The 15,873-nt window shown below is 35.1% G+C and overlaps 1 protein-coding gene across 2 annotated transcripts in view; it reads right to left on the bottom strand.

Annotated features, from left to right (window-relative positions):
• SNTG1 (syntrophin gamma 1) overlaps positions 1-15,873 on the bottom strand; it is a 299,012-nt gene that overhangs the window by 231,103 nt on the left and 52,036 nt on the right. For both annotated transcript variants that reach the window (XM_026516491.2, XM_026516492.2), the window contains exons 4-6: positions 6,115-6,172; positions 5,248-5,291; positions 5,113-5,154 (exon numbers count right to left, since the gene is read on the bottom strand). In XM_026516491.2, the coding sequence (XP_026372276.1) occupies positions 5,113-5,154; positions 5,248-5,291; positions 6,115-6,172 (144 nt within the window). The remainder of the gene's footprint in view (positions 1-5,112; positions 5,155-5,247; positions 5,292-6,114; positions 6,173-15,873) is intronic.

Below are 15,873 nucleotides of genomic sequence, written 5' to 3'. Positions count from 1 at the left end.
TTGAGCAGGGAGCCCAACAGGGTTTTGATCCCAGGATCCCGAGATCCTCACCTGAGCCAAAAGCAGATGCCTAACCAACTAACCACCCAGGCGCCCCTGTAACACAATTTTTAACTTAGATCTTCAAACTTCCATTATCATACACTTTCTTCTCCTTGCCTTTCAGTTTAATGATTTTAAAAATAAAATGTCAGGGGCACCTGGGTGGCTCAGTCAGTTAAATGGCTGCCTTCAGCTCAGGTCATGATCCCAGGGTTCTGGGATCGAGTCCCACATTGGGCTTCTTGCTCAGGGGTGAGCCTGCTTCTCCCTCTGCTGCTACCCCTTCTTGTGCATTCTCTCTCTTTCTGGCATATAAATAAATAAAATCTTTAAAAAAAAAGAAAAGAAAATGTCAGTTTTGTGAGAAGTTGTATAATCTATATAACACACATCTACCCTTGTCATTCTAACCTGGAGAGTGGGAGTGACTGCAAGGAGTCTTTGCAGGAGGTGAAGAGGGAATATCAAAGCCTGCTGCTACCCATTCTCCATGTCCATTCCTCTAGATAAAAATGAGCTGGGACCCCACTAAGTAATTTCTTTATTAGGCTTGGCTTTGTCTCATTATTAAGGGAGCTACAAAATTGGATCTTTGAGCTATGTTAGACAGCAAATAAGGATTTGATGAGAATCAGTAGCCAAGAGTGAAAAGCATGCATTTAATTAATATAGATAGCCTGTGCTATCTATATTCATACCTAATGAGGGGACAGACCTGTGGGTTTAGCAGAAAAAGAACTCCTAATAGTATTAATAAAAAGTTAAGTATATAGGTAAGACGCATTCTGGATAATTTTATTTTTTTCCAAAATCAGGCATAGCATAAATAATATTTTGCACATTTTTGTCTTCACATTAAACATTTCTAAAATCAGTGGCAAATATTAAAAGTATAATTATTTCATATATGGCTTTCCTTGGTCGTAGTTAATTTAAAGAAAAAGAGTCCACTGTGGTTAGAATTCTTAAGGAAAGTATTAATCCATTAGACCTCAAAACCTATTTCCGAGCTAAGAACAAATTAAGAATTATTAGCAGTTAGGTAAAACATAATTTGTAACTCTGTGACATTTTAATTTTTTGCCAAGATGTAAAATGATGTGTGTTCCCAAATCGCATCCTAAATATATTCCTTGGTAACTCATAAAACCTCCTAAACCCTTCCAATATATAAATTAATGTTTTATTTTCAGATGACAGGATATAACCCTTTTAAAGTTATTTTCTGATTAACCTATGTTAAAAAGAGAACATATTCTTTTTATACCAATGGAAATTGTGAATTAAGTTAAGCATATCATAATAATTAAAATGCTATTAAACATTTTATATTAATTTTCTCAAAATTTGTTTTTATTGCATGCATATGTCATTTTAACTTACATAATTTTACATATTCGTTCTGCTCTTGTAAGAATTATAGTTTTTTAGAGTTTGGTTTAAAAATAAAAATTCAACTACATAGTTATTTGCATTTCTAATTATCTAATGTTTTCTATCTGTAAAACCATAAAACAAAAGGCAAATGAACTTCTTTTTTAGAACCCATAAATCTCAAACATGAAACTGGAAATACTTTTGAAGGAAACCACTGGAATCCCCTATCCATCCATTCTCCTTTGCCTAATGATGAGTTATCCTATTTTGAAAGTCTTATTAGATGGAAATTTCAGTTATACTGATAGATTCTCATTTTCAACTATCTTGACTGTAGACTCATGATGCATTTTTTTTCTGCTATAGCTAGATCTTATTTCCTTTTATTTCTAGTGAGCATAAATAGATCATCACTGTTATATTTTGAAGACCATAAGTCAACATGCCTTTTCCTAATAATTTTTTGTACACTCTCTTAATTATTAAACTCTACAGAAATGATGTCCACATAGCAACAAAGTTAGAGACAAAGTTATTTGTGTATTCTTTCTTGTCACACAAAGGACTCCATCTCAGTGTATTTCACATATATGGTACTCAGAGTTTGATATGTGATCGGTTCATGTGGTAATAAAATATAGACAGATAGACAGAGAGATAGATAGATGACAATAAATTTAATCTGTCTAAGGTTCAATGGTAAGGTAAAAAAAATGGAATCAATTTTAGCATCAATAGTGACAATAGATCTGGATTTCCTTGAAAAAAAATGGGTACATTAGGGACTTCTGGTATCTTGGGAATATAACTTATGGACTACAAAACACATTCATATCAAAAATAAGAAGAGACACCTGCTATGATGAACAAGGAACCCTCATTTTCAAACAGCTCTGTCCCACTAGGCATGGATGCCCACTTCAATTTCTGACTGGGTGTGGTGGAAGGAGCTTGGGATACAGACCAGCATGCATTAGGACTCTCTCTGTGTGGGAAGCAGTAACCACTGGAAGCAAATAGGGAGAAGAGTGCCAACATGTGAAGTCATATTATTTGATGGCATAAAATAATAACTAATTTTTCTTAATTGCCAGCTCTGTGCTAGGAATTTCATATACATTACTCCCATTCAATCTTTATAAAGGTAATTATTAGTTTGTTTTTACAGATGAATAAGAGAGAGACAGAACAAGTTCATTTGCCTGAAGTTGCAATGTTAATAAGTGGTCCAGCTATGACTTGTGGACAATTGTTTGTGAGTGTGAAAGCCCTCTAAACTGGGTACCCTGCTACCTTCCCACCTCGTCACATGCCAAGTAACATATGGCACTTGTGCTAGTCTTTCTTAATGAGGAAACTTTGGAAGCTTCTCTCCTTTAGCAATCTTCTTCATGCCTTGCATGGTGTGGGTGCAGCCCAGAATTGACTTATTTTATGTCCACGCTAGTAACATGAGAAACAGACACAAATGCTAGGCATTTGTAAATAAATAATTCCTTAACAGCCTTATTGGGTGCCCATCGCAGACACCATGGGATTCCTCTTCTACATAGATTAAAACTTGTAACACCAACACAGAAGTTACAACTATATTGTTGAAGGCATCCTAAGACTGAAGCTAATCAGGGACCAAATACAAAATTTCTAGCAATGTCAAAGTAATGTAGATGAATAAAAGGAAAGTTATATGGACCCACAACATACTGTCACACCTACTCAATTTGGTTCTGAGTTTAGAACTATATGTGAATCACTGATTTGGAATATGGAACGTGGTACATCAGCATGCTATTTTAAAACCATCTACAGTCTCTGAGCTTGTACCCTTTCTGCCCATTTAAGTCCATTCTTAAACATTTAATTAATACCTCAGCCCCATCGAGGTATAAGTCAGTCTATTTGTTAGGTAATTAGCAGTGAAGACAAAAGCATCTAATCACTGTTGGAAAGTGAAAGAATGGGACTTAAGAATATTAGTGCCTACATTTCAAAGCTGATAAGGTTAAGCCTCTCAAAAAAATAAGTGTATTGTGAAGAGCCACACATAATTTGCAATACAATCCTAAATTCCTTTTCTTTGAAACAGAATAAACAGCATTAGGAAGTGGCATTATTAGCACATTCTAATCTTTCATGCCACACTAATCTGTCTAATCAAAGCTACAGCACAGCTTGTGTAAGCATGCTGCCTGTCTTAGAAGGGCAAATTGCAAACACGACTCCATCTAACAGCATGTGGTTTTAAAAGAGAATGCAGTTGGTTTTGCTCCCTGTATAATGAGTTTAAAATCAATTTGTATTTTTGAGAGAAGACTAAAGTTAAAATATCTTTGCTTACATGGCTATATTTAACATTTGCATCTGTATCGGCAGAACAGAGTACTCTGGGCTGTTCTCCTATTTGTCTAAAACCTGTTCTAAAACACAGCTTTTTCTGAACATATTTGTAGGAAATTTGAGATTTGAAACACATATTTTACAGGTTGTTCACCACAGAGTGGCGATACAGTGACCCTAGTAAGATTTTGGAGAAGACCAAGACAAGCGATGAATACAAACTGGTTGAGTTATTCCAAGCATGCACAACTGAGAACCATCCTGCAACACTGCTTGTGGAACTGTGGTTTCTCAAAAACACTCGAGGTGCCTTGTTCAGGTTTGAAATACACAAACGCATCAGAATAGTTTTCTCTAAATAGCTTTTAACTGAGGAGCAGCGTAATCGAACACAACACTTGAGCATAAATTTTTAAACACATTTTCTCCTCTATCCTTTCCCATGTGAGCTGCTACAGAAATTCAGTGAAGGCTCTATGAATCTTATTTAATCAACCATGACAAATGTTTCCGAAATGCCTAACACTGTCTTATTCTTTTTGTATCATGTTTTATGTCCTCTCACCATCCCCGACAGAAACCCTTCAACCTTACAACTTCTCCCAGAGTGTGGTTTATAGGCCACCTACAATGAAACCACTTGGGCTGATTGCTAAAAACCCAAATTCCCGGGCCCACCTAAACTGACTGAATTAGAATATCTGAGACTGGGGCTTCAGATCTGCATATTTACCAACATCCAAACATACATACATACATACATACATACGTAAAACACAGAACACAACAACACACACAAACACAAATTAATGACTATTCTGCCTACTGCTAATTCAGTATGCCTTGAGGTTAAACTCCTCTAAACTTTGTCTCTTTTTCTTTCTCTCTCTCTCTGTCTCTCCTATTTCTGTCTGTCTGTCTCTCTCTCACATACAATCTTTACATGCTCTTCCAATTGACTCTGCTACTGTGTAAGATTTTACAGACATAAATTCTATTGTTATAAACTTCTAAACATTTTCAAAGAGTTAGAGATGTATTTCACCTAGAGAAATACTTAGTGGACACTGATGGCAGGGATTAATGGAAAAACTGGGGAAAAAAACATAACAAGCAATGCTTAAAATATTTCTTTGAATTACATTTCATCCTGGGTAGTACTCACAGACCTGTTTATAGTATGAAACACACACACACACACACACACATTAAGAGATCATATGAAAATCTGATTAGCACGCTGGACCAATGTCACATCTACCTAATGAATAAATTAAACAGTGTTGAGCAATGCAGTAGATCCTTATTTGCACATGGGGAAAATTATGACATTAAGAAAAAGTAAAGAAAACTCACCACTTCTTCATGTCTGCATTTTCTCACATTAATTCCATTTATCTGCAATGACAAGAAAATTATGGTTTCACCTAGCGTCCTGTGAATTGAATTTATGTTTTGGTTGCACATACAAAATAAGGGTAAAATGTGTACCTGTAGAATTGCATCTCCGATAAAGAGCAGTCCGGAAAGTTCCGCTGTGAAGGAAGAAGGGCAACAATCATGCATCAACTATTTTCTTCATACAAATGAAAGAGTTTTATAATTAAGTAAAATCAAAACCGATACAAGGAAAACATTAAACGTTTTATACAGATAGCATCTTAAAAGATCCACAAGTAATAGGAATGCAAAAGCAATTGTATGATTCTGCCCAAACATTGGAACACATATTTCCATTTAATCCTATCATTTCAGATCCTACAGTTGCCCAAAATTGGTCACTCTTCTGGATGAATGACAAAATTTTCTCATGTACTTACAATATTAGGATATCTATGAAAAAATTTCTATCTAGACATTCAATCCATCAGCTCTGGGATCGGCTCTGAGCTTCTTTTTGAACATTAGATTATCTTACTGATTTCAGTCATCAAAGCAGTTGCTTTACATCTTCGGTGTTTTTCTAGATGAAATTTCATGACAAGCTGAGTTAAACTGCATATGAAAACTGAAAGAATATGTGTATCAGGAACTGCCTTATTTGATGGGACTTGTTATCATTTAATTTGTCTAATTAAATGTTTGTTTAATGAAACAATTGATAAGCTGTGCAGTCCCTAATTTATACACAGTCACATGGTCTCCTATCTTTTACCCTTTCTTTCCTGTGAGAGAAACCCTCCCCTGGAGTAATAAAGTGATAGAGTCAGGAATCAGACTTGGCCACTTACTCTCTGGTCACGGGGAATCTGGAGCTAGTCAATCACATACTAATTTATGGTTCTTTAATATGACTTATTCTTCAGTAAGGATGGCTTACAAAGGAATAGTTACTATGCAATTCTCTAAACACTTTACCTCTTTGCTCCTTGGAGATTTTTGAAATGACAACTGGAATATTATGTTCTGCTCCCCCCTGCAAAGAGAAAATCATATATTGTGTTTTTTAATTGCAAAAAATAAAAATTCAGCCTTTAATTAGGAAATTATATATGCTATGAATAATATGTTAATGGACACCAGATACAATTTAAATAAACTTGTGGAATTTCTCTACTCAGCAGATAGTTCTCCCAAAACATTTATCCACCTATTTAGAATTTCACCATGACATCTAGTAATTAATAACGGTTGACTTCAAAAGCTTTCATCAATAGGCATTTTCTTCAATGTGTAGCATGCTGTCCATTGTAAAAATTCTTATTTAGTGTTCAAATACCAAATAATTATGTATTTCCATTAACTAGCTAAGTTGTTCTATGGTGGTGACCAAGCACAGACACCTTGGGATGCCAACTGAGTAGAGAGACCTTGCACAAAATTATACAAAAAATCAGGGTGATGGGAAAGGGATCATCTGCATTTTTTAAATTAATATTAGATTCCTCTTTGAGTGAAAGTACATATGAAACAATTAACAGAATAAAATAAACTGACAAGAACACTATTGTAATTCTTCATCTAATTGACCAAATGAGATATGAAAAAATAAAAAATAAGTAAGTGAAACTTATATGGGAGGAAATAAAGTAAATTCCTGAAATAAGTGCATAAAAATTCTGTTCTATGTTATAGAGTTGAGAAGTTTGAAACCAACAGTTGAAAAATCAAATAAATGCATTAAAGAATAAAATGTCAGGATGCCTGGGTGGCTCAGTTGGTTAAGCATCTGTCTTTGGCTCAGGTCATGATCCCAGGACCCTGGGATGGAGCCCAGTGTGGGGCTTCCTGCTCAACAGGGAGTCTGCTTGTCCCTTTGCCTCTGTCACCCCCCTCATGCTCTTTCAAACAAATAAAAAAAAATCATTTAAAAAATTATTTAAAAAAACTAATAATAAAAAAATAAAATGTCATGCATAAAAAAATTATAGCACTTTTAACCTAAGATAGTTGAAAAGACAATCTAAAATTCCACTGGGTTTCTCTATCTTCAGAACACATAAACTTCTTAAACCTTTTTTATTTGAGAACAAAAGTTATTTTAGAACTGTATTTTTTCCATGAATGTCAATTTTTAACACTGAATTGCCAGTATACTTAAATATAAGATGGACAATAGTTTTTGAAAAAAGTTTTTCAACCTTTTTCTTGGCAAGTAATCCTTTTTACTTATAGAATATTAAGGAAGAGACATGATAAAATATTGAAAACTGTCTTCTTCAGATTGAAATTCAAACCCACTGCTAACTCACTTTACGCACTATTTCCTACCAACCAAATATTCACCCATCCACCCTCACTGCCTCTGTGAAGTCTCTGGCCTACGCGACATGGCTCCTAATTCTGCCTTGCCTTTAGGTCAGTATGTCTGTAACAAGCACAAATTCTGTTTAAGATGACTTCTCATCTGATCAAAAGATAGTGATTTGTGACTGAGCGTAGAGCTGAAATGAGTGCTTATTTAGCACACGATAGACACTGAATACAAGGTAGCTATTATCCTAATTAGTCTATCAATTAAGATTTATGAATAAAATTACATGGCATAGGGTGGGAAATAAGCTTAGCACTTAATCCATTCTAAGACCCTTAAAATTTACTAGTTAGGATTCCAAGTTCCCAATCCCCTTTTTCTGTTCTATTTTTTTTCCCATTTTACTTATCAGCTTTCAACCTACTATCATCTTTATTCATTTCTTGTATTTATTATTCTTTTTCATTCTCCTTCCCCCATCTGTAACTAGAATGTAAGTTCCAAGAGGGCACTGAATTTTTTTGGTAATTTGTTTCTACATTGATGTAAAGCCAGTGCACGGAATAATGTCTTTCTTTTTTATCTTTGAAATGTTTGATGATGAATGAGTGAATGAATAAATGAAGTCAAAAGCTTTTCCAGGCCTAAGATAGACCTATTCCTTTTTTTTTTTTAAAGATTTTATTTATTTATTTATTTATTTGAGATAGCGAGAGAGCAGGAGCAGGGGAGCAGAGGGAGAGGGAGAAGCAGGCTCCCCGCTGAGCAGGGAGTCTAATGCAGGACTCCATCGATCCCAGAACCTTGGGATCATGACCTGAGCCAAAGGCAAACGTGTAACCTACTGAGCCACCCAGGCACCCCGACAGACCTATTCTTGTAAACATATTGCAGAATGATTTTAAGTAGAAGCTAAGAATGTACAATGAAATTAAATGCCCGTGGTTACAGTTAGTTTCTAGAGATACATGGAACTTGGAAAGGATTTTAGGAATACGTTTCCATTTCTTAGAAAAAAAAAAACTAGTTCACAGAGATGAATCATCCACCGATGAAGTTTTAGGTGGAATAAAAAGAAGAAACAAACTCATCCAGATATTATATGGTTCAGATATTTTGGAGCAGAGAGTGATATTTTTTATGTCACTCTTCTCTTTGTGGTTGTCATCAGAATGTTTTCCTTCAGCTGTTTTTGCTTTTCACATTTTTCTGTCCTTAAGCTACTGAATCCAAAGATTTTCTTAGTGCTCAGATTTTTAATACAGGTACCATGGTAGGACAGTGGGAAACCTCTCCCTGGGATCTGTCTAGAGAAAAGAGTGTTGAAATAGCAATTTCTGAGCCCCAACTCAGTAACCCCATTCCTCCCTCAATATCAGAGAGTTAGAACTATGTATAAATGACAGGATAAAACTAAACCCTATTTTGTCAACTTTTTTTCTTTTATATGTAAAATTTCTCTTGAAATTTGAATGGTTTGAGTCCAAAGGTGGTTTTTTGTTTTGTGTTGTTTTTTTTTTTAAATCAGACATTAGGAGTTCTGAAAGAATTATTAGATTAATTGCAGAAAATTACTTTATTAATTAATTAGAGAGCAAATTTTTAGACAAAACTCAGGAGATAAAATTGGAACTTAAAATCACAGTACCTTAATTTATTGGATGAATTGTGAGAGCAGTCCAGCTCTATTAAAGTTAATAAGATTTAGTTCTGGACCTAAATGGGGAAATGTAAGTTTTCCAGTCAAGAATCAAATAATGCAACTCATCCTGTTTAAAACAGGTGACAGGCTTCCTATTGCACTTAGAAGAGACCCCCCCCCCCCAATCCTCAACAGCCCCTGCCTTACAGCCTCAGCCTGCCTTACATCTTCATCCTGGACCTTCATCCCTCTGAGCCAAAGGACATCATTCTATACTATCCCCTCTGCCTCGATGCTTTTTTCTTTTACTCTTAACCTGGTAAACTCCCATTCAAATTCAGAATTTCAGCTGAAGGATCCCATTCATTATTGTCTCCTTACTTGAAGTAATTCACTTCTGTAACACCAGATCCAGGCTACGATTTACATTTATTTACATCACAATTTGATCAATGTTTACTTTCCCACTGTATTATAAAGGGCATGAGGTCAAGACAGAGTTTCCTTTACTGGGCTCTTCTCCTCAACCTACTCTTAAACCAGCCAGGGTGCAGGATTGTGGTCAAGGTTTAGAGAATAAATGAATTAATTGAGCTCTGTTGTTCCAGTGTAAAATCAAGACTAGGGAAAGTGAAGCAACATTCTATAGTGCATCCCAGAAATTATTAAAATATATACCGTACAATGCATAATTAAGTTTACAATTAGTTTTATAGGAACCAGGATATTAATTACTATCTAAAGCATTTTGAGAAGGACTCTATACAAAGAATTTGCCAGTATGACTTAAATTCCATCAAATCAAACCCAGAATGTTCTTAGAGTGTTGGAAACCTTGCCAAATAAATATTTTGAATTCAATATTTTCATTATTCCAGTTAATCAATCAATCATAGTCTTGGCTCTGGGGAGTAGAAAAGAGAGCAAGGAAAATATTTGCAGACATATAATAACATCACAATAATTAAGGTCAAGAGCCTAATGAACAAGTATGGGAGAAACACCTAAAAGAATTTAATCTTTAAGAAACATGGCAAAATATCCTTATCTATCTGAATGCCATGCCTACCTGCTAATACCACTTAGTTTGAATTTGGCACAAATTAATGGTCTTTCCCACATACTATATAATTGTTTTCATATGAAAGTCCAAAGTAGAGACATCGATAGAGACATAAGGTACTTAGAGCTGGGATTGGGAAACGGGGGAGAAGGGGATGATAGCTCAAGGATATGGGGGAGACAAAAATGTTCTAAAATGCACACATCTGTGAATGAAATAAAAACCACTAACTGGTATACATTAAGTGGTTAAGTTGTATGATATATAGATTATATCTCAATAAAATATTTAATTAAAAGATGGTCTTTAAAATGAGAATTGTTCAGTGGTTTTAACTGATTCTTGGGGACTAATCCATAACTCCGACCTAAGCTTTATTACCTTCCTGGTATCCTCCTCTTTCTATGGTGTAAATGTATGTATCCATATTGTCCCCCTTGGAAACAGAAGAATCAGACTCAAGTAAAAAGGACAGAGAACAGAATGAGGAGAAATGTATATAAATGTGGATGTACTTATATCATTCACTAATAAATTACAAAGCAGAAATTTATTATAGCTGCTATGAAGACATATATTTTTATTTAGTAAATTTGATACAATTAATATCAAGGCCTTGATATTAAATTGTTTGCTTGATTCTGGACATATTGATCCATTTAGTTTAATTTTGAATAAACCAGAATGTAAATAATTTAGAGAGGAAACATTACTTGTGTTCCCAAGTAGAGAGTTTAGAGATAATTTAGTCTGGTTTCTACAGCTACAGAGCATAGTTATTAAGAGTAAGGTCTATGTCATCTGCTTTATGTGAGGTGTAGGCCCAGCTCTGCCAGGTAAAACAATGGGTAAATTACTTAACCTCTTAATACTTAACCACATTGTCTATGGAGGGATAGTAACAGTTACCTTCTTTGCTGGATACTTAAGGCCAAATGAAACTGAATATAAAGTACTTAGCTCAGCATCTGGTACTTAACAGTTAATAAATACTTGCAATTATTGTTTATAAATGATAAGATTTTAATAATTATTATAATTTCATTCTTGATTGCTGCAAAGTTAAAGCTTTCATATAAATATCACCTTTGACAGCAAACATTTCCTTAAAGGACATAGATGACATAGCATTGTCTGTTGGAAAATAACTCTGTAGAACCCTTTGTAGGAATAATAATCAAAACACCCTTTCTCTAAAAACTGATTTGTTAACTGACAATGGCCAAAGGTATGATTTAATAATCTGCAACAGCATTGTATTTTCAAAGATATGGAAGATAAATAAAAGATAGTGGTTTGCTTTAAGGTGATTATCCATATGTTGATGCTCATAAGAATTAGGCAAAAATACAAGAATATTGTGTCCTATGTTGCAGAAGTTTGGTGATTATTGGGAATGTAGGTGTGGGAGACCATTAAGTTATTTTTGGAAATGGTTAAGTATCAGGATATCCCAGACAAAATGGATGAGCACTTGAAAGAAAGATTCTACCAGAAGGCCAGAAAGCAGGTGTGATATGAGGGAAAGGGGGCAGGAGCTGAAGAGCTGGGAATAAGGATCAGAAACGGCCATAGGAATTTAGGAACTCTGAAAAACTAGAAAGGACCCAGATCAGAATGTCCTGTAGGAACAATAAGAATATACACCAGCTAGCCTGATAAATCTGAGATCTTCAAGGTGTGAAAATCAAAAACAAATGGAGACCAGCCTTGAAAATTCTCTGAACAGACAAAACCACTTTAGTCATACAAAGCTTCATTTAGCTTATTTTGAAAGGCTAGCTTGACCCAAGTTGTTTCTCATGTTTATTCCTCTAGAAATCACAAGTAAAACTTGAACTATTTCCCAAGGTTGCTATGAGTCAACCACTAACCTGTTCCCTATCATTTAAGAAAATTGTAATATTGTAGCCAATCCCAGTGAAAGTCACTGCCTTCCCACTATACAAGTTGCTTTATAACAATATGCCCTGAGCCTCATGCCATGGTTTGGGTTGAGGGCTCTTGCTCTGCGAACTGTCTTTTTGATGGGTGCACAATAAACTTGAACTAATTACTAGTTCAATGATTCATTGTTTTTACTTCTGTAATTTCTGAAATTTTTACAAAAAGAATCCGTTTCAGTCTGAAAACAGAGAAGATTATGTGATTATAAGTGGAAAGTTTAGGTATCCTTTTGCTCAGTTTTTGGAGAATGATCTTTTGAAAATTTAAACATGTAAATAAGAAAAGCTTGACATTTTATTGAGCGACAAACAAAAACAAAAACTAATACCAGGAAAAACACACACACTGACTTCTGAGGGATGTTTAAATTGAGGAAGAATGAATAATGGTAAAAGCCAGGGAGAATCCTAAATAATTATCAGAAAGATCCAAAGTTCTTCCAGATGCAGAAAGTGTTCTAAAAAGCAACACAAGTCTAAAAAGAGCTTCCATGAGCAAGGCTTTCTGGCAGACAGCACAGGAGTGAGCACAGTGCATAAAAGTCTACCAGTGTTTCATGACTAAGTTTCTGATCAGAAAGTATGACCATCATTTTGATTTAGAGGTTCTGGAGTAGGGGCTTGTGGATGAAATGCCATTTAAAGATGACAGAGGGCTCGGCCAGGTATAAAGGTGTGAATGTCGTGCCTCCAAATTTCACCTCATTGCACCCTGGGTTAGTTACGCGTTTGCTCCTACTTGATTTGCTAACTGCAATGACAGAATAACTGTAGCACGGACAGCAAAGCAGAAACTAGCCGGGATCCAGGGATGGGCACGCTCCCCAGGGGTTAAAAAGAATCCCTTTCATTTTTAGGAGCTAAAGACAAAAGTTTAGCTAAACCAGAGGATGGGAAGATGGAGCAAGACAGTCAGCCTTGTGTGTGGCAGCTCCACTTGTCAGGACACCTGCTTCGCCATGTGGGACATTAGCACAAGTCTGTCGTGTGTCCATGGGTCCTCGGTTCTGCATTGTGGGGGGTTTTGCACTCATGTAGAATTAACTGGGTATATAGGTAATTTTGGTCTCTACCTTTCCATGATAAAACACTCTTGTTATGGGGTGCTGGGTGCCTTAGTTGGTTAAGCCACTGATTCTTGGTTTGCCCTCAGGTCGTGATCTCATGGGTCATGAGATGGAGCCCGGGATGGGGCTGCACTCAGTGGGGAATCGGCTTAAAGATTCTCTCCCTCTGCCCCTCCCCCCACTTGTGCTCACACGTGTGCATGCGCTCTCTCTCATAAATAAATAAATAAATAAATAAATAATACTCTTGTTATGAAAAATGGGATTTTAGGAATCTAAAAAATAAATTTGTCTCTGGAAATATATCTGATTTCTACATTAAATCTCAATTTAATTGATGCCAAAGCTCATTTTGGGTGATTGTGTTCCACACTGAGGGTACAGCAATTTTGGATATGATTTAAAATAATAAATGTAGGGGCGCCTGGGTGGCACAGTCGTTAAGCATCTGCCTTCCGCTCAGGGCGTGATCCTGGCATTCCAGGATCGAGCCCCACATCAGGCTCCTCCGCTAAGAGTCTGCTTCTTCCTCTCCCACTCCCCTTGCTTGTGTTCCCTCTCTTGCTGGCTGTGTCTCTCTGTCAAATAAATAAATAAATAAATAAACCTTTAAAAAATAAAATAAAATAAAATAAAATAAAATAAAATAATAAATGTGACTTTTCAAAGGACAGTCTCAGATCTTGTGAGAAAGTCCTAATAATGCAAACCAAAAATTTTCTTAAGATGTAAAAAACAAAACTATAAGAAGAGGAGAAGTAAAATTTTAAAAGAAGATGGGTTAAAACTTACAAATATTTTTAAGAATATAGATATAATATAATCTGATATTTTTATTTATGTTTTTCTCTTATTCCTTAGGATTTCGGGAAATTTTGAGATGGAAACTCTCCTTAACATGCACTACATCATATTATCCTTCAGGGGAAGATATCAAATTATAAACACCTAAAATCAAACTGTATAGACATACAACTGCCTCAATCTCTAGGCCACCTGGGACTAAGCCGCACAATTTGTCCCAGAAGTTTCAGCATTGTCTCAATAATAAGGTAGAGAAAATAAATGAGGTAAAGGCTCACTTTTATTTCACCACCCTTACAGGATAATCTTTGCTTGGAGAGTGTTGGGGAACAAGAACATTGTACATGGACAGGTAACATCAAGGCTTAAAGGACATTGGTAGCTTCAGGGACATCATACTGCCCATAGTCTACGGCCACTAGGGCATGTTAATAAAACATTAGAAAGATGCTATATAAGAAGCCTCTTTGTGATATTGCCCACCAACTTGTGTAGCACTGACCACCACATGACAGAAGTGAGGAGTTGCCACCATGCACAATGGTGATCGTGGCAGGAAAGGCCCATGAGCCAAGATTTGTCAGGAGCACAGAGCATAGCCAATTGGCTTTGACTTGCAAAAGCACGTGTTGGAGTGTTTTAGTGTTTTCTGACCAAAAAAAAGACATTTTGTTACCCTTTAGTCAGGTTTTTTACAAATAATTTTTTAGAAGGTAAAATTGAAATAACATCACCATGTGTTCTTAGTACAATGAAATTCAGGAGCACCTGTAGGAGTCTTCACTATATTGGTTAATGCCTTTTTAATTGTCCAATATGCATCCTTCCTTCTGTTATCTCCAGTTGAGATATTCCAGGTCTTAAGTCAATAATTCTCATTGCAAAATCTCCAGTGTGTGCCAGAAGTGATTACTTAACTGAAGCAAATAAGGATAAGATATATGTTTATATATTTATGTGAATAATTATATTATTGGCTCAAATTGCTCCAGCAATAGGAACATAAACAAATAAATACATAAGAAAATAAACAAATGGTCAACATTAAAATATTAATTCTGTATTTAGGCTAAAATGATTTCTTAAACTGTTCATTCTGTATATATATATATATATATATAACATGATATATATATATATACACACACACACTAACTGTTCATTCTGTATATATATATATATATATATATATATATATATATATATATATATATACAGGCTAAATATATATATATATATATATATATAGGCTAAAATGATTTCTTAAACTGTTCATTCTGTATATATATATATAACATGATATATATATATATATACACACACACACTAACTGTTCATTCTGTATATATATATATATATATAAAACACATGATATATATATATATATATACACACACACACTAACAGAATGAAAGATAGTTTATTTTTTAAAGATTTTATTTATTTATTTGAGAGGGAGAGACAAAGAGAGAGAGAGAGTGAACAAGCAAGAGCATAAGAGCAGGGGGAAGGAGAAGCAGACTCCCCACTGAGCAGGAAGTAGACTTAGATCCCAGGACTCTGGGATCCTGACCTGAGCCAAAGGCAGACACCTAACTGACTGAGCCACCCAGGTGCCCTTAAAGATATTTTTAAAACAAAAAAGCAAGTGTCAGAGGTAAGTATTAAGAAAAACAAATTGGAAAACCCTAAAAGGAAACTTTTCAGAACGATTGGGTAATATTCTAAGTAAAAATATTAATTTTAGTATTTATGGTTAGTGTGTCATAAGAATTATAAAATAATTGCCTTTTTGTCAGAATTCCTAATATATGGCACAGATCACAATTCAAATACAGTTTCTGTGGTCAATATTATGAATGGAAACTATATACTCATTTGATTTAGAAATTATTTATTTA

The sequence above is a fragment of the Ursus arctos genome, unplaced genomic scaffold (assembly GCF_023065955.2).
Source record: "Ursus arctos isolate Adak ecotype North America unplaced genomic scaffold, UrsArc2.0 scaffold_6, whole genome shotgun sequence".
Lineage (NCBI taxonomy): Eukaryota > Metazoa > Chordata > Mammalia > Carnivora > Ursidae > Ursus > Ursus arctos.
The sequence above is the reverse complement of the archived record's forward strand: the minus strand, read 5'-3'. Positions and strand labels throughout refer to the sequence as shown.